This window comes from Bactrocera tryoni, chromosome 3, assembly GCF_016617805.1.
Source record: "Bactrocera tryoni isolate S06 chromosome 3, CSIRO_BtryS06_freeze2, whole genome shotgun sequence".
Classification (NCBI taxonomy): domain Eukaryota; kingdom Metazoa; phylum Arthropoda; class Insecta; order Diptera; family Tephritidae; genus Bactrocera; species Bactrocera tryoni.
Window position 1 is genome coordinate 42995471 of NC_052501.1, and position 23495 is coordinate 43018965.

The following is a 23495-nucleotide window of genomic DNA, read 5'->3' on the forward strand; positions in this document are numbered from 1 at the left end:
AACAAATTCTTGATTGACCAAACCGCGAATATCGACAAATATCGTTTTTTTACTAAGACCATTTATTTCAAACATTTAAAAACATAAAGACGTACTGAGCCAAAAATTTAAATTGCTCCCAATATAAATGAAAGTCTGAGTAAACAAAACTGAGTCCGTCATTTCGATTTATGCTTATGTAGGTGTAAGAAGAGCATAGTGTTATGACTCTGCATACGTCAGATGACATCTCATCGCTGGGCTGCACCATAAGTGTGTTTAAGCATTTGACAAAGGTAGTTTACTTTCTACTCTCCAACGCTTCTCGAATCGAAGATGGTTTAAATATTGAAAATATCTGTTCTTCATAGTTTAGAAGTTATGAATTTCATTCGTGTGATGGCCTCTCCTAGCTTTACAATGTTATATCCTATTTTCTAAATCTAATAAAATAACGTCAAATCATTCCTCCGAAAAGTCAAATTGATAACACTAAAGTGAATGGCTGATGGAATAGAAAATGGTAAGGAGGGACTAGTGCTTCAAAATCTTTAATTTCGTTTCTCTATGGCCAAGCCCATTTTTCAGAAAAATTAAGTGCTGTCACTGTTATACAAATATAGTAATATTTGAATACAAATCACTACATGATAATCCCACAAACATAATCCTATATACTATGTATGTATAAGGGAGACCATAATCTATTCTACTAGTACATTTAGTAATTTTTAAAAATTGTAAAAAATAAAAAGAATAATAATTTAGAAAAAATATATATGCACATAATTTTAATTACATAAAAAATGCTTTCGCTCATATATATTTTCTCTTAATTCCTAGTTCAAACAACTCATTTCAAATCCAACTGCAAACTTATACGTAAAACCTAAAGTCTCTAGAATGGGTCGTTGGCGACGGGCAACGACGACGCCACCCACTACTTACAACAAATGGATGCTGACGTTGACAGGTGAGCGCTGTGCCTATAAATAAGTAAAAACAATTATAATTTCATACATACATACATACATCTGCTCATTTGATAATAAAAATAAATATCATGTCATTTCAACTATAAATAGGAAACATCACGAGTCATTGCTGATAGTGCAAAGTGTCGTGGATACATAATTGCATATACCATATACATACATACATATGTACCTATATGTGTACATATATGAAATTGGAAAATGCTTATTATATTTAATATATTTTAATATAAAAATTAAATTCTTTTTAGCTAGCTACGTTTTCAGCGCCAACGAGATCTTGTATAATATTTTTTAACAGAAACTATACAAATTTATATATATGTATATGCATATTACAACAAAAGTAAAGAATTTGAGTATTTATATACTTACTAGTATAAAATATTAGTAGTAGCGGGTTAATGATTTCGTTTACAAAAAATTTAAAACTTAAGGAAAATATTTTGTAAATATTTCATAATTTCTTCATGAACTTTCGTGAATGCTCATGCATAAAAACTAATTAAAATTACATGATTTTACATTCCGTTGAAAAAATACTTAATGAGTACAAGTTCTTTAATTTTACTTAAAATTATTTTAAAATATTTATGCTTAGATTTGAACGAAATGTAATCTCAATGTAGATTCTTACATACACATGTACATAAGTATGTACATATGTCCATACAGTGTGCGCAGCTTTTTCAGTTATTCGAGTAACTTTGACATTCACTAACCGATTGAGTTGTTTTGCAAACTTCAATTACTTATGTACTAATCTCACCAAGACAACACGCCGAATATTGACTCGTCATGAGGACGCTCGATTAAGAGCATAGTCTACAAAAGTAAAAAGAAAATTATAGAAAACGACGGTTTATTTCTAAACATTTCTTTATTATAGCTCTTTGCACTTGACCCAGAGATACTACGTAGTAAAATCTAAGCCTTTCAGCGGCCACTTGGTCAAATTAAGCATCAAATATCTAAAAAATTATAAAACGTAATTTTTTTCTAGAAGTTATAAAATTTTCTCAGACCGACATAAGAGTTGACGCACCCTGTACATACCAAACGTATGTGATTTTGTAAAATATGGTAAACAATGCTTTTCAATTTTGTTGTTTTGTTTTCATTCACACATCTGCTTCAAATTGTAATCTTCAAAGCAACCCAATTTAAGTACCGCAATGAAATGTAAAAAGATTTTTGAGAATTTTCTGCATTTATTTATTTTGGTTTTTGAGGTTAACAAGGAATAATTAAAACATGTGTCTACAATAGAAACCAATAAAAATATTTATAAACCAATTCAACGCCGGTGGAAATCAAAACAATAATTACGTTGCTTACTTACTTGACTTATGGGTGGAAATGGGGGTGCTGGACTTTCGAAATATATACAAGTATATGAAAATAGAATAGGAATTTTTGTTATTGAGAGTCTAATTAATACTTACTTTAGTGTCAAGAAAAAAAGTAACAACTCTAAACATGAAGACATTTCCTTTAAAAATAGGCCTTTCCATATTCAACAATTTCATCATCCCTGCAAGGAAATATTATAACACTCTCCGAAAAAGTTTACAATTTTGGCATAATACCGAATATGAACTAAATTAGAAGGCAGATATACAAAGCAGAACATTTTTCTTCAGCGAAAAACTCTTCAATTCAGAATATATATTTATTTTAGATACCGGTATTTTAAGATCCACTGAACGTGAAGCGCTGCATAAGTTCGTCAAGCAGACTTAGTGTACCCAGATCTGTCAAATATAGGACTGCACTACGATTGGAACAGATACAGCTTGAATTAAGTGCGAAAACACTGGTTTAAGTTCGTCACACTGAATGAACCATGTTCTTCACACCCCGTTTAATAAAATTTTATATAGACTTACCAAAGCTCTTTTATAATTTTCCAACACGATTATAACCGAAATTAAATCGAAAAACAGCGATAGATATATGTTGTTATATTATTTTATTAACCAAAGAGTACCTTAAAATGTTACTGTCGATGTTTTTCGGTGATATTTTGTTTTTGGAGTATCACTTAACAATGTCCAGCAGTAATCGGCAAGCAAACTGGCACTCCACTTGCCTTGGTACCATTTCTCCATTGCAGAAATGTCTTGGTGGAACCATTCCACATGTTCGTCACTTGCGCCCCTAAATTTTCGGGAGAAATCCAGATGGGAGTCAAGAAAGTGAATTTTAAGGGACGTGCTGCAACCATTTTTTTGTAAGGAGTAAGTAGTTCAGTCAAGACCTTTGTAATTGTCAGCTTTCTTTAATAAATCTTTTAAAGGCACTCCAAGCTCGTATTTCAGTTTCATAGGACATAACATTTGAGGAAATATGTTTCACCTTTCATTAGTTCTCTTATTTGCCAGCCCACAAATATACCCTCCCTAATTGTTGCTTCACTGACTCTTGGAAATTTTTGTTTCAAATACAAGAACTCTCTTCCATTTCTGGTCATTGCCTTCACAAAATTCTTCATTAAACCCTATTTAATATGCAAAGGTTGCAGTAATACCTTTTTGGGATCAACTAGAGGTTCACTGGTAACGTTTTTTTATGTGGAAGTTACTTTTTCCAAATTAAATGGCATAGCCTCTAATTATCTCTTGTTGGCTAACTGAAATGTTCGCTTGTTTTACAAGTACAACATTTTCTTTTAACGACTACCCTCGTATACAAGCTTGTGCGACGCTCCACAACTTATTCCGATTCTCTTTTCTTTTTTGCAAATGTTTTGTTTGTTTATTTTCTTAGTTGCGTGTGCCGTTATTATAGTGGTACCCTCAAGCATATCATGCGTTAAACTTGATGAGCTAATAATCCCATCAATACTCGGCACGACAGGCGCTCACACGAGCACCCTATCAGTGTATCACACGTGATTTGACGAGGTGAGAAGAGTCGACATTGTGCTGGCCTCGAGCGGTCATTAACTAAGGCGCATATGTGCCAGTGACCTGGTAAAGTAAGGGCATGCTTGTCAGTGGGCTAATTTATGACGGTCACTTTATGTGTGGTCGGATTTTCAGTAAAGAGATTCTATACTAATGGAAGGTGCAAAGTACAAATAGGTTTTGTGTGGATTAGTAAACAAATGCGAAAGTTATTATATTTCACCCACAGCGTCATAGTATCCGTAATGGCTTTTGCAGAACATTTTGTTCTTAACAGTTCTGACACTTAAACTTATTGTATTTATTTGTCCTACCCACCCGTGGGTGAGTGTGCGAACTTTATATTGCAGGACCAGCTCTGAAAGTTTTTGGTTGTGGTGTTAGTAGTTTTAGCGACCGCAGCCAAGTTCAGCAATAGAATACTATAGGTAGCAGGCGGAAGTTGATAAATATCTTTATAAAGGGTGATCATTTTTGAGGTTCCCTACTTTAAAAAAAAATAACGCAGAAACTTCAAATTGGCCGCGGTTTCGTCTCAGATGGTTCATACGTTGAGTCCAATTTTCGATCACTCGTTCAAGTATTTCGACTGCTACTTGCTCCAAGATCTGAATCAAAGCGTCATTGGCTGCATAGACCGCCCAAAACATGAAATTATCTGCTCACCGAAATGTTCTCTCAATAAAAGAGAGATTGTTGAAACCAAATGTCGCCGAGATAACGAGCTTCAATTTCAGGCACCAAATAGTCGGTTATCATTGCGCGATAACGGTCGCCGTTGACAGTTCCGATCTCATCGGCCAAATTTGTTTTTTTTTACATTCCCATTGTGCCAGAAGTGGGCTTCATAACTGAACAAAATTCAGCATTGTTGGATTTCATCATGGAAAGACTTACATACGTCTGAAGAACGTTTACAAATCATTCAACTTTGTTACGAAAATGCACGTTCTGAAAAGAAAGTGTTTCGCGTGGTTCGCTCAAGTTGTGGTCAACATAATCGGCCTACTGAGTGTACTATTCGCAACACCATCACCTATCTTGAGATCCGGTATTTATTATTGGATAATATTCGACCGAATAGACTACTTCCATCACGCAGTCGCCGTAGCTGAGAGTGTACACGAAGACCGTAGAGAGCCGATTCGGCGCCAACTCGGACTGATGTATGGAACGACTTGGCACATTTTACATTCAGATTTTAAATTGAAAGCGTAAAAATACAGCTTGTGCAAGAACTGTAGCCGCTCGACCTTTCAAAGCGATATCGCTTCGCTCTATGGGCTCTTGGAAAGTTTCAAGAAGATCCGACGTTTTCGAGCCAAATTTTCTTCCCATTTCTGGCTCAATGGGGAATGTAAACAAGGAAAATTTTCGCATTTGCGACGAAGAACAACCTGAAGAGATTCCAGAGCTGCCATTTCATTCAGTATGGTTTGTAGGCCGGTGGAATCATCGGACCATATTTTTTCCAAAATGATGCAGGTGTAAACGTCAATGGCGTCCGTTATCGCGCCATGATAACCGACTATTTGATACCTGAGAGCTGATTCGGCGACATTTGGTTTCAACAAGACGGCACCACTTGTCACACATCGCATCAATCATGGTATTTATTGAGATAATACTTCGGTAAGCAGATAATTCCACTGTTGATTGGCCAACAAGATCGTTACTGTGAGATTATGTAAAGTCTGAAGTCTATACGAACAATCCCGTGTCATTCGCCAGTTACCAGTCGAAATGCTTGAACCAGTCATCATTTTAAGGAGTTAATCATCAAAAAATAAAGGCGAAAGAATGTTCTTTGGAATTATAAAAAACATTCTCCACTTAATCTGAAGTTTCTCTGATTTTTCTTTAAAAAAGTAGGGAATCTCTGAATTGGTCACCCTTTATATACTTGAACCGGAAAGTTGGTTTAATCTTCGACGTTTTTTTCAGTGTATTTATTAAAAGTTTTATACTGTTACATGAGTTTCAGTTAATTACAAATCACAATATATGAAAAAAGAAAATAATTATTTTCTGTTTTTGATTTGAATTGAAGTTTATCAAAATTCAATTATTTCTAATTTTCCTTATTTATTGTACTTTTTTATGTTCCACCAATCATCATTTACTACATCGGCGTTCGAAAAAAACCAAAATTAAAATAAACTTGAATTGATTATCCGAAATTCTTCCGGTTAACCAATCAGTTATGCTGATTTGTGCGAAAAATGCAATGGCGGATAATTGTTTTCCATGTAAGTGCAAAAGTAGTGAATTGAAATAAAATTGTTTTTGTTTTCATTTTGTTAAAAGAAATTCTAAAACTGCCAGCAAACTGTAATTAATTAACTAACACTAAATTAACTATTTGTTTCTTAATTTCTGTACTATTTTTTAAATTTGAAAATTTATAACGAATTAGGCATTAAGTGCGCTAGTTTCCAAGTTTTTGAGTTGAAATTACGAAATGTTTTTATTAATTTATGGAACACGTAGAGAAATGTGTGTATACACTTGTTGACAACTAGTTAAATATTACTAATTACTAATTGGAGTTACTGACGTTTGCGTAAATTTTCTTTAGAAACCTTAACTAAACTATTTCATTGAACAAGCATTCTCAAGTGCACATTTCTTTTCGGGTTTGTCCCACTTTCTTTATATTTAATTTTTATTTTATACGAAAAAATTATAAAATCTTGCAACTAAAAGCAAGCGCAAAGCCTTTTACTGATTTACTCGTTAATTGGTTCGCTCGTTAATTCGTTAACTCGTTGATATTTACTCGTTCGTTGCGTTGCCTACGTCTTGTAAATGTTTGCGAATTCAAGTAAATCGTTATTATAGTGAAATATCATAAACTACTGACAAACATGCATACATCTATGTAACTCTAACTGGCCAAGCCAAAAAAGTATTGTGCTTTCACTCATAACAAGGTACTCGCTACTTGTACGCCAATCGCTAGTACATCCGTTCAACCCAGTACTAGTGCAACACAATTCTTACTTACATACATACATGTGTAAACGTCCATTGCACACCTGAATTCTATGTAAAAAAAATTTGTATAGAAAAAACAGCCTCCACTCATGTAAACTCGTTATTCGTTGCCATCAGTCGTCTGTTTTCACTGCATATTCTTTTACTGTTTTTGATTTTTTAACTTTTTGATTATTGATATATTTTCCAAATAGGAATTATATACATATCTATTTATTAATTGACTTTAAGTCAATTGTTAACACTATTTGTAGAGCAAGTTGGCAAAAATGAGAGTGTCTCTCGTACCAGTTTTCATTTTGGGTAGTTTACTACGAAATTCCTGCAAGTTCGTCGTTTAAAAGTTTAATATGCAGTCAAACCTGGATAAGCGAGAGTTCAAGGGAGCACAATCTCATTCTCGCTTATAGAGGTTTCTCGCTAACCCGAGTGTGATAAAATAACAACGTTATTTAGTTCCACGCAATAGAGTAGGCACAATATTGACAAACAAACAATACGAAACAATTGTAGGAAGTTCCACGAAAGTTAAGAATAAGCCATAAAATAGCAGATGTTAAATTTTGTAATTGGTTTTGTCATTTGTAACTGTATGTGTGTATCTTTTATGTATGTATGTATTCCTATTGCAACTACAGTTCCTCCTAAATAACATACATAAATAAATAAAGCTTGACTGTCGCTTATAGAGGTATAGATAAGTAGCATTCTCACTTACGGAGGTCCATGAGGGACAAACGACTCTCTCTTACAGAGGATTCTGTTTCTCGCTAATAGAGGTTTCGGGAGCTTAAAATGTCGGGTCCTGGCTATTACTCTCACATGTAGAGTTTTCTTACTAATCCAGTTCTCACTTACCCAGGTTGGACTGTATATTATATATGAGATACAAGTAAATTTCTCGTAAACAGATTTTATATATCGTTAACCACTCTGGAACCAATAAAAGTTTTTTTTTTCAAATACATCAATGCCGAGGAAAGGCACTATGCTATAATAAGAAGAACAAAGACAGGTACTTTTAAGGTAATGGATGGATGAAAGACGAATGGAATATTCTATAGTCCTTTACTATGTACGCATAAAGCGTGTTCGAAACAGCAGAGAACATACAGTGTCGAACAAAAAAGTAAGACTGTTAACCCAGTAATATTAAACTGGGAATGATTTTTGAAAGGCCCCGTTACAATGAAACTATTTTGTTTCGGGAGATGCTGGCATCTAATGCGAAAAAAGTGGGAAACGACTCAGCTGTTGAATCTTTTTTAGAATTTCCCAACCAGTATCAACCTGAAGGCTGGGTAGGTGAATAATAATACAAAAATAGAAAAACAAATAGATTGTTTTGTGGAGAGGGCGTCCAAATTTAGTTGTTATTGTATCGGTAAGCTTTAAGAGAGATGAACTAAAGCAAATCGAAGACATTAAGTGCAAATAATTGCACACTTTAAGATAGAAATGAGTGGAGCGGGCGAATAATTGTAGCTCAGAAGATAGGAAAATAGTAAAATATTTGGAAAATTGCAAAACTTAATGAAAGATCTTCCACATTTGCGCACCAAGCGCTATTATCACAAAACAAAAATCATTGCCAAAGAGGTAGGCCTCGCAAAACGATCAGCAGAAACGATAATTTCATAAGAATTGTATGGTTGCAGAGTCATTTCGAGTCAGCTGTTGCAATCATGGAGGTTACAAGAGTTCAAATTTATGATATGTCCATTAGAAAACGTCTGGTAGAAAATAAACTTAATGGAAGAAGGGGTCGAAAAGTGCCGATGTTCACGTCGAAGATGTCGCGTCAAGTGCGCTAAAACTCTTGTCGATTGAAGGGGTCCAGAAAATCTAAAACAAAAACAAGGAAGAAATGTCGAATAAGCTTGGTATTCCTAGTGGACTCAATGCCAAAAAAGCGGCTAACTGTGCTGAAAATCAATGGCTATTTAACAAAATATACAATTTTACCTTCTGTTTAAGGAATACGCTTTTGGAGCATTAATGGAAATTTCTGGAGCGATCAACAGCGTCTCTATGGAAACTATTCTGAAAAGTATACAGTAAATAGGTGTTGGTTTTGCTATATAATGCTGGATCAGAAGCCTTTTGACTCTAGAAGGATAAAAACAGATAAGAACGATGCTAGAATGACCAAGGAGAAAACACAAAATCGGCGGAACGACTACTGGCTGCAGAAGAGTTTACATATAGCTTGGTGGATAATGGCGATTTGGCAAACACCGACTACATGATCCCACTATTCAACTGGGAAAAAAGGTTTAAAGTAAAAATAGAAAAAGATGGTTTGCATAAAGGTAGACGCGCAACACTCTAACCAATTATACGAATGGCTCGAAAATGGACAATGGAGTTGGTGCGCGAATATTCTATCCAGAGTTAAGCATTAGGCAGCCTTTTAAGTTGCCGGACCTCTGTAGTATATCTCAAACTGAAATAATTGCTATTGCAAAGCCACGGAGCTGGCCTCTAGTGCACCTGTAAACAATTCCGAGTCAATACCTAACCTCGTATCGCATATCGACCAGAAGTGTCTTGGGAAGCAGAGCAGTAGTAGAAAGTGTTGCCAGAAGCAAGCAACTACACCTTTACTTGGTGCCGGGCCATAAAGCCATCGAGAGCAATGAAATAATGGACGAGATTGCCAAGAATGGTGTACGGCTAACACCCTAAAACGTGATCAACATTGAGAAACCCATGCATTGTCTATACGACAATCTGTACAGAAGCATGGTAAAGAAAATCAAAACCCGATAGAACGAGCTACCTGGGGCTGACAGATCGAGAAGACTGGAAAAGCAAATGTCTATAGCAAGGCACCAGGGTAACAATAGAGCATCTCTTGTGCACTTGTCCCGCATAGCCAAGACTACTCTGTAAGCATCTGTGGTCCCCACTGGAGAAAATCTTGATAGCGAGGCCACAGAGTCTGTTAAAATTCGCGTGAAGCGCAGCCATCCTAAATGATGACCACTCCTCATAGACCTAATAATTGAACTTCATCTGGTATCGCAAAGGACCAAAACTAGCCTATGCATGGCTCATTGGCCTACCAGTTTAACCTAACCTACCTCCTGTTTTAATTATATTAATCAATTGCTTGAAGTGTCTTATTTGCCATCTCCCACTGTAATTCAGCATACCTTAAAGATTTAGTTTTATCGGTATAAATAATATTTACTGAAGCCAATAATAATACACATTACTTGAATTTCTTTTGTTGGGACAGCACATTTTTTAAAGGTTTTTGCTTTTAACAGGGACTGATCCTATTTTGTCCTGTATACAATATTCGTGACTAGTTCACATTGGGCGCTAATTGTCCTAATTTAATATAACATATCTACCTTTATATTATTTTAACACAGTATAGGGTTCTCACATTTTTCGTACTAGTACGCAGAGGTAAACCAGAAATGTCGCCTAAAATTTGTCCATTTGGCTCTAAATGTCGGAAAATAATGTGTAAAAACAAGTTGGCAGCAGTCATATAACAAATAATTATATAAACTACCCATTTTCTGTTTTCAACAATAAATTACATGCCAAACAAGTAATTCATTTCTTAGACATGTGTAGCCTAGAAGTATAAAATAGCACTAATTCAAAATCGTATTATATCATCTATCAAATGGTTACAATAATCTACATTAAATTTCAATATTATTTTTCGAAAATCAACTTTAATTCACCAGCGTCATGGCGACCCGGTCACATTCTCTGCGTAGTTATTTTCTCTTTATTCAATTTAAAGTTCCTTAAATGAGTAACTCTATAAATCGAATTGATGGCACCTCTCTTCGGAAATTAATACAAGGTGCGTTCCAAAGTACACAGGACTTTTTGAATCTAGCGCCCCTTGGTGGCGCCATCTGTATATCGACTGGTGCGTTAGAATCTGCTAGCTTTATCGATTGTCCAGTGACATGACATTTCATCCATTGGCGTTTTAAATGTCAGTATGTTTGTGTTATCGGTGCGAAAATGAGCTTGGAACAGAGAGCCAAAATTAAATTTTCTTTTAAAATTAGTAAAACGTTTCAATTGATGAAACAAGTTTATGGCGAGGATTGCCTATCCCGTAGCAGAGTGCACGAGTGGTTTCAAAGTTTTCAAAGTGGTCGTGACGACATAAATGAGATCAACATGTGGGCCAATCAAAATCCGTGATCACCGGAAATTCCATCGAAACTCTGCGTGAATTCGTCAAAAATCAGCCGAAATCACCATTGAAATTCATGGAAATGGATTTGAACATCTCCAAAACATCGATTTATCGCATTTTGACCGAACATTTGGGCTTACCAAAGGTGTGTGCACGGTTTGTTCCGTACAAATTGACTGCCGAGTAAAAATTGCTCAGAATCCAACATTCGAAGGACGATTATTTAACCAAAAATTACATTTTAACCATTAACAACTCCCCGTATTCACCTGATATGGTACCGTGCGACTTCTTCCTTTTCGGAAAAATGCATTTGCCCATGAAAGGAAAGCGTTATGCAGACGTAGAAGCATTGCACCGGCATACTGGCGGCCATACCGGCCAACGAGCTAAAACACTCGTTTGAAATGCTCTTGGACCGTGCAAAAAGCTGTATTGATGCAGAAGGAGACTATTTTGAATAAAATAAATGGATTTTGCCGAAAAAAACATTTTTTTTTTTTTAACAGGCCTGTTTGCTTTGGAACGCTCCTTGTATATTGATAACTGTAACGACTTCGTAAAATATTTTTAAATTTTTTTACTATAAATAATATTGTACATTACATGTGTATTTGATCTAATATAAGTCACAATTATTAAAAATATTGAAAATGATGAAATCTCTTGCCTACTCGTGCTTAAAATATTTTGCAGCAAATAAATAATGATATAATAAGTAAATTTTTAAAATCAACTTTGTTATAACACTTTATTAAAAGCATTATTTTATCTTTTCTTTCAATTAAATGCAATGCAAAACCAAAAAACAAAAAAAAAATATTGGTCTTTCTTCTTCTTCTTTTTCACTCTTTACAGCGGCATTTGGAGTTCTCATTTTCATTTGGATTCCACAAGTGTCAGCTGAATGTCAAAGTATGAATTCATGCCTCAAGCATATGTCACATTTTCTTTCCAATTGCCAAGCAAACAAGAATTTATATATTTTCAATTAAAAATTATCGCTCTTTTTTCTTTATGCGACAAATGCAAATATAAATAAATTAATATAATTGTGTTTTTTCTGACTTAAATTAAAAAACAAGCGTATATTCCCATATTAAAACAAAAAATACAATTTTTAACGCAAGATATAATAAGTGTTTAAAGCTTTTCGTGTTGAAATAGTATAAGTAAAAATACCCACACAAAAATACACACACTTAATACAAACAAGATTTTTAAGTTTACGAATATTTTAAACACATTTTTATTATAACCATGTTTTTTTATCTAAATGTAAAATGCTTGCATTGATTTTCAAATATTTATATATGCTGATATGCTCTTTGAAACAACAATTTGCCCTTTTACACCGAATTCCGATATTTTATATAAATAATCACACTAGTAATTTATAATACTTTTCCGTTAATATAGGGTAAATCAAATGAACTGTATAATAAATATAAGTTTTCCGTACAGAAAAAGAGTGTGACCACTGAGTGAATATCTGACGACGCACCTAGGCCTTTAAGAAGCCTATTGTGAAACCACAGAGACTAAAGAAACCTCACTCTATTAAGTTCTCTCTGAACCACCCTGTGCTGCAGATAAAGTTCATCAAAACAAACAGTTTAAGGGGTTATATATAGTTAGAAGGCCGAAAAAACGACTTTTCCAGAATTTTTTCCGAGAAAACTTTAAAATTTATTGATTCAAAAATTTTCACAAATGTATATTATGGTATCTTTTAACAGCATTTTAAGACTTGGTATTAGTAAAAATATTTATTTGGAAAGGAACTTCAGCTGACCTCCGGGAGCTCCTCTCAAAAAATACTTTTTGTGGTGACCACTATATCTCTACGTTTAAGTAAATATATTGTTTATAAAAAATATATATCGGTGAGAAAAATATTAACTAAAAATATATTTAAGAAGCTCGTGTTAAATTTGAGACTAATCGGTTTAGCCGTTTTCGAGTAATGTTGGTCACCGTTTTGAGAAAAATGCATTTAAAGTTTGGCCTTGTACTTCTAAGCTCTCTGAAACGGCTTTCCAAATTTTCATGTAACCGCAACGATATGAAACTTTCTGTGCGTATTCGTAAATATTTGTAAAATAACAAAAAAAAAATTTTTGAAAATTCTAACTGTATACGAGTATGTATAACTTAATATGTGCAGCCATCGACCTATCGTCAAAAGCACTCGAACGGTAGTTGCGATTCTTTTCCTATGCAAAGTCTTGCATTCGCATAGAAGATGTTCTATACACATGCCAGCTTTTACAATAGTCATTGTATGATATTCCCAGTCTGCTGTCATATCTGATAATTCAGCAGTGACCTGTTACTCCTACTAGAGTTCTTACATATGTCATTCCTTTTGAATTTTAATAGTCGGTATATGCAGCCCATATTCCGTTCATGTCACGTTTGCCTGCTTGTTGATCAAGTTAGCTAGAGGCATATATAGTACATATGTATATACCCTCTTTATAGGAGTATAATTGTAGTGTGGTGCCCGCTTTCGCAAGGAATATCTTGAAATAGGATGTTACATCCAGCAAGAGGTCACGTCATTCTTTCACTATATGCGATAAAACTCTAAGAGACTTCGGTGTGTTCAAATTGACCATCATGCCAATATACCGTATCGACCTAAGAACTGCTGTGTAGAGCCAAACCTTTTGGAAAGATAAAGGTCTACTAACAACTAGGTTAATGCTGTTTCTATGGATTTTTCCTTAGAATACGCAAGTTAATTTGTTTTTTATGTATATTTTTATAATCTTTACAACATTTTTAAGCTGAATTAGGAAAAACTAAATAATCTAAAATCATTTGTATGTAGTTTATAAGAGCCTATCTGCTTTAACTACCCTCCATAACGATGGTATATAGTTAGCTCCCCTTTAAGAACGGGATTTTATATAACTGTGGAACCCTTGTCTGGTATGAAATTGCAGTAGGTCCTCAGACCTGCCCTGTAAGTGTTTATCCATTAGTAGCCTAAAGACTACTGCACTGGATACCATTCAGTTTTGGTCTGGCTCTGAAGATACCCAATGTTATGCACCGACTATCCTATTTTATACGCTGTAAATCCTCCACGGAATTTTTATACTTATATATCGTCACCAAAATGCAAAATAACGTAACAACATTTTCGAAAATTTGCAGTAGCGTGAATGAAACACGAAATAAAATGGAACAAAAGTGAAAAAAAAATTTAATATTGGTTAAAACTGGTACATATTTGAGCGCAGAACATATGTAATATTATGAAAGTTCGATAACACTAATCTTTTTAATGATGCATAAAATTATATAAATTTCAGTTCAACTGATCTACCCTATAATGTATCGATATCGCGAACATACCAAAATAAATTTAAACATATCTATTGCAAAACAAAATGTATTTAATATTAATGGTCACAAATCCCAACCCTTCAACTAACATTATAATCTATTGTATTGTAATCTAATCAGAACGTATTTTCATAAAACTAACCAATATGATTTCTTCATCATCTTTAATTTAATTGTAATTTCCTATACATACGAGTATTAAGTTACTTCTTTTCGTTCGATTTCGAACAAAACAGGAGCATTAAAATTTAAAAAAAGACGTTGGGCGGTTGAGATTTGTGGCCAAATATATAACTTTTTGTACTCTTGCAACATGTTGCTACAATCCAACAAAAACTGTTCAAGCCCCTAAGGATCGAATATTTCGACCCCAGTACCTATACTTTTTACCGCCCAAGTGTGAGATATATAATTGAAATTCAAGGATAATCTTTTCCTGGCAATGGCATGTCTGTGTTTGAAGAATTGGTTAAATCGTGTCAATAGTTTCCGTAGCTCCCATATACCTATTGCAAAGATTTTCGAACTTCCGGGAGACTTTGTATAGCAAACATCGGCCAACATGTGAGTTATGTATCTCTATGAAAATGAGAGGTCGTTTTTTACTGATAACAGTGTATCTTTGTGCCTCAAATGGGTAAAATTGTACTTAATGCCCATATAGGAAACATATAACATCCGGATGATGATGATTGTTGATGGTACCTTAATGAACCTCAAGGAACATTTTATTAGTATGTGGCATATTAATAGTATGTAGTATGGGTAAAAATTGATAAAATCAATCCCTAAGTACTATACTACTTTTATATAATGATTTTCGTTTTTTTCTAACAAACCTTTTGAATATGTTGGTCAGTGTATGAATAATTATGGTATGCTCTGGTTGACTATTTGCATCTTAAGGTTTTGATTCTGGCAAGTTGCAAAAGTATAAAATGTTCGGTTGCTCCCGAACTTAGTCTTTCTTTATTTATTTATATCCTTTTTTTACTCTCAGAACTAGTACATAGCTTCTAAAATAAGTGTAGTCTTTGTACATTTTACAAAATATCTACATTTTTTGCGCTTAAAATTTTTAACTGACGGTTAACGTTTTCCATTAAGCTTTCAAAAATAGTTACAGTAGTAATAAATCAATACCTCCGATATTGTAATGCCGGATTTTTAAGTTGGGAAAAATTTATAAGAAAATATACAATTTTTTTAACTTTTTTATTTAAAAGTTCAATTACATTTTCACAAAATTCTTAAATTTAAAAATGTCTTTTCCTGAATACATAACACTTTGTAGTTTATAGTTTCACAAGCAAGTTTTTAGCCTTATCATGAGTATCAAACAAACTTGCTTTTTCAATAAATTAAAAATAAGTTGTTTCTTACTTTACTTTCTTTTCTTGCTTTGTTTGTTCCAACATCTTTCTATTCACTATTGTGCATTGTCTTTGCTAATGCTTATGTCATGTCAGTATATATGTAGATATTTTTATGTACCATATCCTTATATTTTACAAGCATGTTGCACAAACCGTTAATTGCAGTCATGTTCAAATGGTTTTATAATATTTAATCTAATTTCTTGCTTTGAAACAGTATGATAGCGAAGAGCAGTAATATTTCCCACAGGATAGTGATAATGGTAGAAGGTATGGAATACTCAATAAAGCAATATTTTCAATAGTACAAGTATTTGTAAGTAACAGCGTTTGTGGCGATTGAAGAAAGCATAAAAAATTCCTGTATTCTTCGGATAAGTGGAAAAGGTGCGGTTGTTATCGAATTTCTTGAAGAGGTGTTTTTTTCATATACATGTGACAAAAAAGTACTCGGAAATTGGGCTCCACGGAGCGGAAATTTCAATTTGGTGAACAATAAAAAATCACACGGAGCCAAATCTGGTCAATACGGTGGTCAATCGATGACATTCATTCAGTTTTTGATTTAAATTCGGTCAGAATCTTGGCTCGACGCGATGGTGCATTATCATCATGTAAAATCCATGAATTGTGTTCTTCTACGCTCCTCTCACGCAAACGCATCAGTACGGCTAAATAGATCTCCTTATTGACCTTATCAGCTTGATTTTTAGGCGGCTTTGGCGCGTTCTTTTTTGTTAAGTTGTTTGCATGAATGGATCGGAATTCGCACCATCAAGCATGTCCAAAAGACCTGTTTACGGTACTCTTTTTGAATCAGCTTTATCGGATCGAGTCGAGCAAGAAAGCGTTTCGTACCCAAAATATTCACCATAATCATTTGAACGAACCCCCGAGAGATGTCGAGCTCTTTTGCCATCTCTCTATCACTTGCCTGACGATTTTAAGCACCATTTTCTTTACTTTTTTAATACTTTCGTTAGTTGAAGAGGTCGAAGGTCGTCCAGAACGTGGCATGTCTTCAATGATGACCGTGTTTGAAGGCTTTGTACCACTGGAAGGCTTGTGTTTTTGATAAAACTGAATGACCGTAAGCCTTTTCCTACATTCGCAACCTCGAAATTTGGTTAGAAATACAAAATTTGAGACAAATTCTTTGATCGACATTTTTATCCTTTATAAAAATCGCAACACACTACTGAGGTGTACCGAAATAATGAGCTGCTTTGAAAAAACTGCTTGACATATTGCGCTCATATTTGGCTTAGTACCTAAGGGCAGTCCTTTCCGGGTCCTTTTTTGTCACAATGTAGTATAGCATATAGCTGCCATACCAACTGAAAACTTTTTTATTTCACAAGATATCTATAATCTGCAAAGAAATTGCTCGGATCAACTCCTATAGCATATAGCTAAATATAATCACCGACCGAGGTAATTTCTAAGATTGTCAATAAAGTTGGTCAGTGAAAGAGAAAGTGTCTAGATCAGCGCGCGAGTATCATCGAGATAGTGTCCAGTGATAACCCCTATCATTTCGGTAACATGAACTTTGTTAAAAGCAAATAATTCAATAGACTTGTTACGTTTAACCAGATGAATCTAGCTGTCGCATAGGTGCTGGGTGATAACTAACGCTTACTGAGCTCAAACAAGGTTCACAGATTCAGTGCTAAAATACAACATGCCAGTGAAGCACCGACCCAGTCTGAAGTGATTGGAGTGAGGTTACATTTTGCTGCGAGTTCATTCACTTTACAATTTCCAGCGATTGCAGGCACCCAAACTATGTAGTCTGATATCGAAGTAGCTTAATGAATGATCTTACTACTAGTGAGGTCAGACTTTTTTTGTCTAACTTTGAACGCGCTCTAGGAGGGATCAGTATTGCCGTTCTCCGCATCCACTTGGTAATGGAGAGCACTTGACAAAGAACTCTACCTTCAACCTTTAAATCAATTTAATGAAGTGGCTAAATAGTTAAACTTCCCGCCCTGATGCACTCTAGTACTCCACACAACAAACCTGGAGTGGAGTGTTCTCTTCCATCGATCCAGTCGATGTTTCTTGATTCGCTGAACTATGTCAATGTCACGGTATATCTCGTAGAACTCATCGTTGCATCGACTGCGGTATTCGCAAATTTTCCATAAAACCTTTCTCTCGAACACTCCTAGGCCGTCTCATCAGATGACGTCATTTTTCATTTCGGGAATAATGATTAACTTATAGAGTTTGGTGTTTGTTCGTCGAGAGAGGACGTTACAATTCAATTGCCTACTCAGTCCACAGTCCATCTTTAATAAATAAAGAAATGCGACATTTAAAAATGTGAGAGAAAACTAGAGAAGATATAGGGCGTAAGGCTTCTTAATAAAAGTGGTCAAACTATAATGGGGAGTTAAGCTGCAGTTTTTTATAAATTTGTAAATATATTTAGTTGCTAAAATATTAAAGGATATTTATCAAATATTACCTACGCACTCATATACATATAAATGTGTATATATTGTATATCATACACCCTAATGTAAGTCCTAGCTTTTGTGCACAGTTTGTAAAAGGTTGTACAAATTTATTTCGCTTGCTTTGCTTTAGGCGTAGATTTGTGTATAATTTTTCGTAGTTGTTGTTGCAACGTCAAAATACGAATGTCAATGTTTTGCACTGCATTAAAGTAAAAATAAATTGACATAAAATATTAAAAAAAATAACCGCAATCTCTTTTGAAAACATTGTTCAAAGCCTTTGCTAATGCAATTAAATTTTTCTCCACAAATCACCAACTGCGCATGCGCAGCTCGTTCGATTTACTGCTATGAATGCGACTCATGGACGGATGCACGCTGCAAGGATCCCTTCAACTACACGGCGCTACCGCGTGATCAACCACCGCTGATGACCTGCAACGGCTGTTGTGTGAAAATGGTGCGGCATTCGAAATCACGTAAGTGCCAAACAAACAACGACTCTATATTCGAATAATGACTTTAATGTACGAGTAATGCTTGAAAATAACAGTTATTATGAGTATTTTAGCGGCGCTACAGTAGCTGTAAGCTGATTACATAATGATTACTTAGAATTACTTACCAAACACCAATATAATGTACGCTCTCTTTTTCTCTCTCTCCCAACCTCTCTATCTGCGCCTTCGTTCGTTCGGCAATTGTGTTGTTGCATGACAGCCTACGAAGTTGTACGACGTATGTGTACGTCGCAATTGCAAATAAATTTATTTATGGTCGATCATGTGTGCATGATGGAAAGTTCAGGCAATGGACATATGTGCTTTTGTGAGGAAGATATGTGCAATTCTAGTAAAAATTTATTGCAAAATGGTTCATCACACCATTACATCATGATCTCAGCGCTCTCATTCATATTATATTTACTCAATCAAATACAGATTCGTGCGCAATTGCAATTTTTCGCTCGACTATTGCAAATGCATAAACAAAAACAAAAACAAAAACATATGCATAAGCCAGTAGAAAAGTATGAGAAACAAAAACAAAAACCAAAACCAAAACTCTCACAACACACCCCAACCAGTCAAATGCAACTCCAACTGCAATATCAACAACAAAAACAAATGCAAATATCAAATCACCGTTGTCATCTGAATGTACAGCAACAACAAGAACAAGAGAAATTCAGTGTAAAACCGAAATTTTGTTGCATGCCATCAACCGAACAACCAAAACATGTTGCATGCCCAATCAAAACAACAACAACAAATAATATATGTGCACAAATCGTAGAAAGATAGAGTGTAGGTCCAAGTAACCCCCAAAGGCACACACTAAATTACAAAAACTGAAAGTAAAAATGCTACACACACACATAAACCCGTATAACAGTGCATTCCGTTGGGTGATGGCATAAAGTTATGTATAGTAATGTATAAAGTAATGTAGGGTAATGCATAATAATTATGCTCATAAAGCAATGTTTGGTATTGCCTAAAGTAATTTGTGGTAATGCTTAAAATAAATTCTGGTAATGCAATGAGTAATTTATAGTAATGCCCTAAGTAATTTCTGGTAATGCATAAAGTAATTATTGGTAATGCATAAAATAATTTGTGGTATTGCAAAAAGTAATTATTGGTATTTCTTAAAGTAATTTATGGTAATGCATAAAGTAATTTATGGTATTGCCTATATTAATTTGGGGTAATGCATAAAGTAATATGTGGTAATGCATAAAGTAGTTTATGGTGCCTATAAAAATTTATAGTAATGCATAAATTAATGTAGTGTAATGCATCAGTAATACGAAGCACACCTCCTGCTGAATTGTTATTAAAAAGCGTGTAATGCATTACCGATTTACATTGAAAATGGCGTGCACCGAACAGTATTTTATGTATACATACATTACTTACTTTGTCTTACATTGGTCGTTTGAAATCGGAAAACTGTGTTGCCTTAACCGTTTGCTCCCCTGGAATGCGCTGTTGGTGTTAACAAACATCTTTTTACAACGTCCACGTCTCCAAGAAAGACATACATACTCAAGTATTTGTATATTTACAATTACTTTGTTTATAATAATTACATAAATAAGTAATTACTGCATTAATACATATTCGTACATAGTACATAAATACATACATACATTATACGTACTTAGTTACGCTCCACGCTCGTTTTAGTCTTTCTCCACCCCTCTAAAGATCAGACACAAACACTTGTTATTTTTTCTCTAGAAATTTTGCTCTTAACTCTAAATTATGACAACTCGAAAACACTGCATAGTTTTCAATTGAATACTTACATACAAACTATGTACTTAGGCATTAGTTTTTTTTTTTTAATTTTTCCCAAAATGCTCGTGAGTTTTAGTTTTAAATTTTATTTTCAAAAATGTTTGTAGTATTAATTAGTAAGCATTGTAATTCAATAAGGAACTTTATTAATTTATGTTTATTTTTTGTTTTGGGTTTTTAGCAATAAAAATATTTATTTATTACTTAGTAGTCATATATGTATTGTGTAATGCAAAGAAAAAAGACGTAGTTATTAATTGTTAATTAATTTTCTTAGTACTTAGTAGTAAAAAAAAATATAGCTATTTTTAAATATTCAAATAAAAGCGTGAGTGATTAGTGCAAGCACTAGAACTTAGTGTAACCTGCAAGTTAAGTAAAAATATATCATTTATAAAAGAAAATTCTAAGCATTGCATGCTTTTTGGCTTCAAAGACGTAGAATAAACGGTAAATATACACTTAGTAGTGAAATGTGGCAACAATGCAATTTTATGCTTTGTGTGCGAGTAGTGCAAAGCGGCAAGCTTTCGTTTAGTGAAGCTTGTCGAAAATACCTTTATCGTTTTTGTTAAATTATTTTTCAAAAATAAAATTATATTTCAATTTAAAGCAAACAGTTATTAATATTATTTCCAAAAATATAGTTTTCAAAGCATGTAATACATCTGCACTTATTTATTTAATTAAGCGAAAGCTCTGTGCTTGTAATGAGGGTAAATGAAAAATGTTTTTCATACCTAAAATAATTTAGAAATATTTTCTTAAAATGTGTGGGCATTTAGTTCCAAAAAGACATTCGAACCCTAAAGCAACCGATCACATATTTCAGTTGGAACTGATAATACGATTTTTTTTCTCGAAGTCCGAAAGATCTAAGACTAAATATTATTAATAAATATTGCTTACGTTCATTATTTCCAAAGAGTTTTTAATCTCAATATCTCCCCTATATATATTTTGAAAGACTATTCGATAAAAATTATTTCTAATTGAAAAATTCAAAGTTTAGTTCTCATTATTAGAATTTAGACAGGGTGAAAATGGACGTTTTTATATTCCTATGACCAAAAAGTCCTAGAAGCTACTTGTCAGCTTTCTTTTAAAAGGCTTTATGACTAGAAATAATTGGCTGTAGCTGATCGAAAAAACAAATCGTCTATATACATAGCTTGTGCTGGATAAATAATGGGATCCAAAGTCTCATGGTCTTCAAGAGTGTATCGATATTCTATCACGGCAGCCAAACTAAGTGGATGCATATGATACCAAAAACTATAACCACTCCAATAACTGTCTTTCCTTGCAAAAAGGTTTCTATGATTTTTAGTGAATATTTATACAACAAAGATTTTTTTCTGGTTTCTATTAATTTCCTTCATTACATGCACAGCATTGTTAAATATTTTATTATAAAAACCAAAACTCTACAACACAAACAAAAACATGAAATTAATATTAAGCATGCAAAAAATTAAAAAAAAAATACCTATAAAAATGTAAGAGAAGAAAATAAACATAAATTAAATCGTTTCAATTAAATTACAAGAAAATCTTAATTATAATCAATAATGAAATATTTTAGATTCAATATAAGAAACTACGCTTAATCAAGTACATATACTTATATCACTTTTACAACCTTTATCTACACTTAACTACTTTTAAGAATTATTGTCACAAGCTAAAGTCAACAGAAGTAGCTGTAAAGCGTTTCTACTAAAAAAAAAAGTAACGATTGTTAGGAAGGGAAGAAAGTTACTCATACGCCATGGTCGACATTCAAACGTTGGCACTGTATACGTTTTAAATGGTACATTTATGTTATTTGACGTAATTTGTTTAAAACTCTAAAGCAGAAAAACTTCAAAAAAGTTTTCCGAAATTTTCACTAGAACTTCAAATTTTTTAAATAATATAAATAATTAGAAAGGTGGCATTTTTGTCATACATTTGCCAGTGACCAGACACAAAATATATTGCACTAAAAGATTTTTGAAAAAAATCAAACAACTCATAATCTTCTCTTAAGCATTGAAATACTTAACAAGAAATGAATTTCTAAGTCAATATCAAATACTAGTTAGAAGATAGAAATGTGCCTGCAAAATATTCGAAATGTGTATTTCTATTCACGTAGTCTTACAGTGTTCGAATATCAAGCATTTGCTATTTAAAAAAAAAACAGTTGAAGACTTAATGTTAATAAAATTAGTCAAAATTATGAAAAAGCTATTGTACCCACATAAACATACATATATTTATTTTATTATAATTTAAGCCTTAGTAGATAAGACAATTGGCGAATTTATTAATTATTTAATTTATTTAGAAAAAATAAATATATCCAAAATATATTTTTTACACAAAGATAGAAAACTCAATTTTCTTTGATTTCTTTTAGTGCAAAAATAGCTACTCATGTATATTTGACGACAGAAAAAATTTTAAATTTGTTGAAACTTTCTATTAGTGATATAGTTTTTAAATTGCTTGGTAATTTGTAGCGCTTTTTCTCTGTTTCATTAATTTTAATTACGTATGGCTTGTGCTTTTAAAGCTGCATGCACGCCTGAGTAGCATTGAATATTTACGCCACGAGTCTTGTACTGTGATTTTCAGTGCATCAGTGTTGAACGGAAAAATGAACGGTTCGAAAATGGTGAGTTTCGTATGTATTTAAAGATTTTTTTTTTTTGTTTTTATGCAGCTATTGGATCACTTGCTTATATTCAATGCCTTTTACTTAAATTTCAGTAATTAAGCATTAATTATTTATTTCTTGTAAATATTAATATTTTCTATGAAAAAGATAACCTTTTACTATATTTATGTATTTTTTCTTCAAGTTTTTTATCAAAAAATAATTATTAAAAATATTTAATTTAATTTTGACTTACAACTTCAGACCATTTTTGAGACAATTAT

The 23495-nt window shown here is 33.4% G+C and overlaps 1 protein-coding gene across 7 annotated transcripts in view; it reads left to right on the plus strand.

Moving 5' to 3' along the window:
* The window catches only part of LOC120771152 (protein quiver), a 30748-nt gene extending 8715 nt beyond the window's left edge, over positions 1–22033 (plus strand). For 6 of the 7 annotated variants that reach the window (XM_040099025.1, XM_040099026.1, XM_040099024.1 and 3 more), the window contains 4 exons: positions 823–952; positions 11919–11975; positions 18594–18740; positions 18982–22033. In XM_040099025.1, the coding sequence (XP_039954959.1) occupies positions 883–952; positions 11919–11975; positions 18594–18740; positions 18982–19565 (858 nt within the window). In that variant the 5' untranslated portion in view covers positions 823–882 and the 3' untranslated portion in view covers positions 19566–22033. Of the gene's footprint in view, positions 1–822; positions 953–6084; positions 6133–11918; positions 11976–18593; positions 18741–18981 lie in introns of all 7 variants that reach the window. The other variant, XM_040099029.1, reaches the window with a different exon arrangement.
* The last annotated feature ends 1462 nt before the right edge of the window (positions 22034–23495 follow it).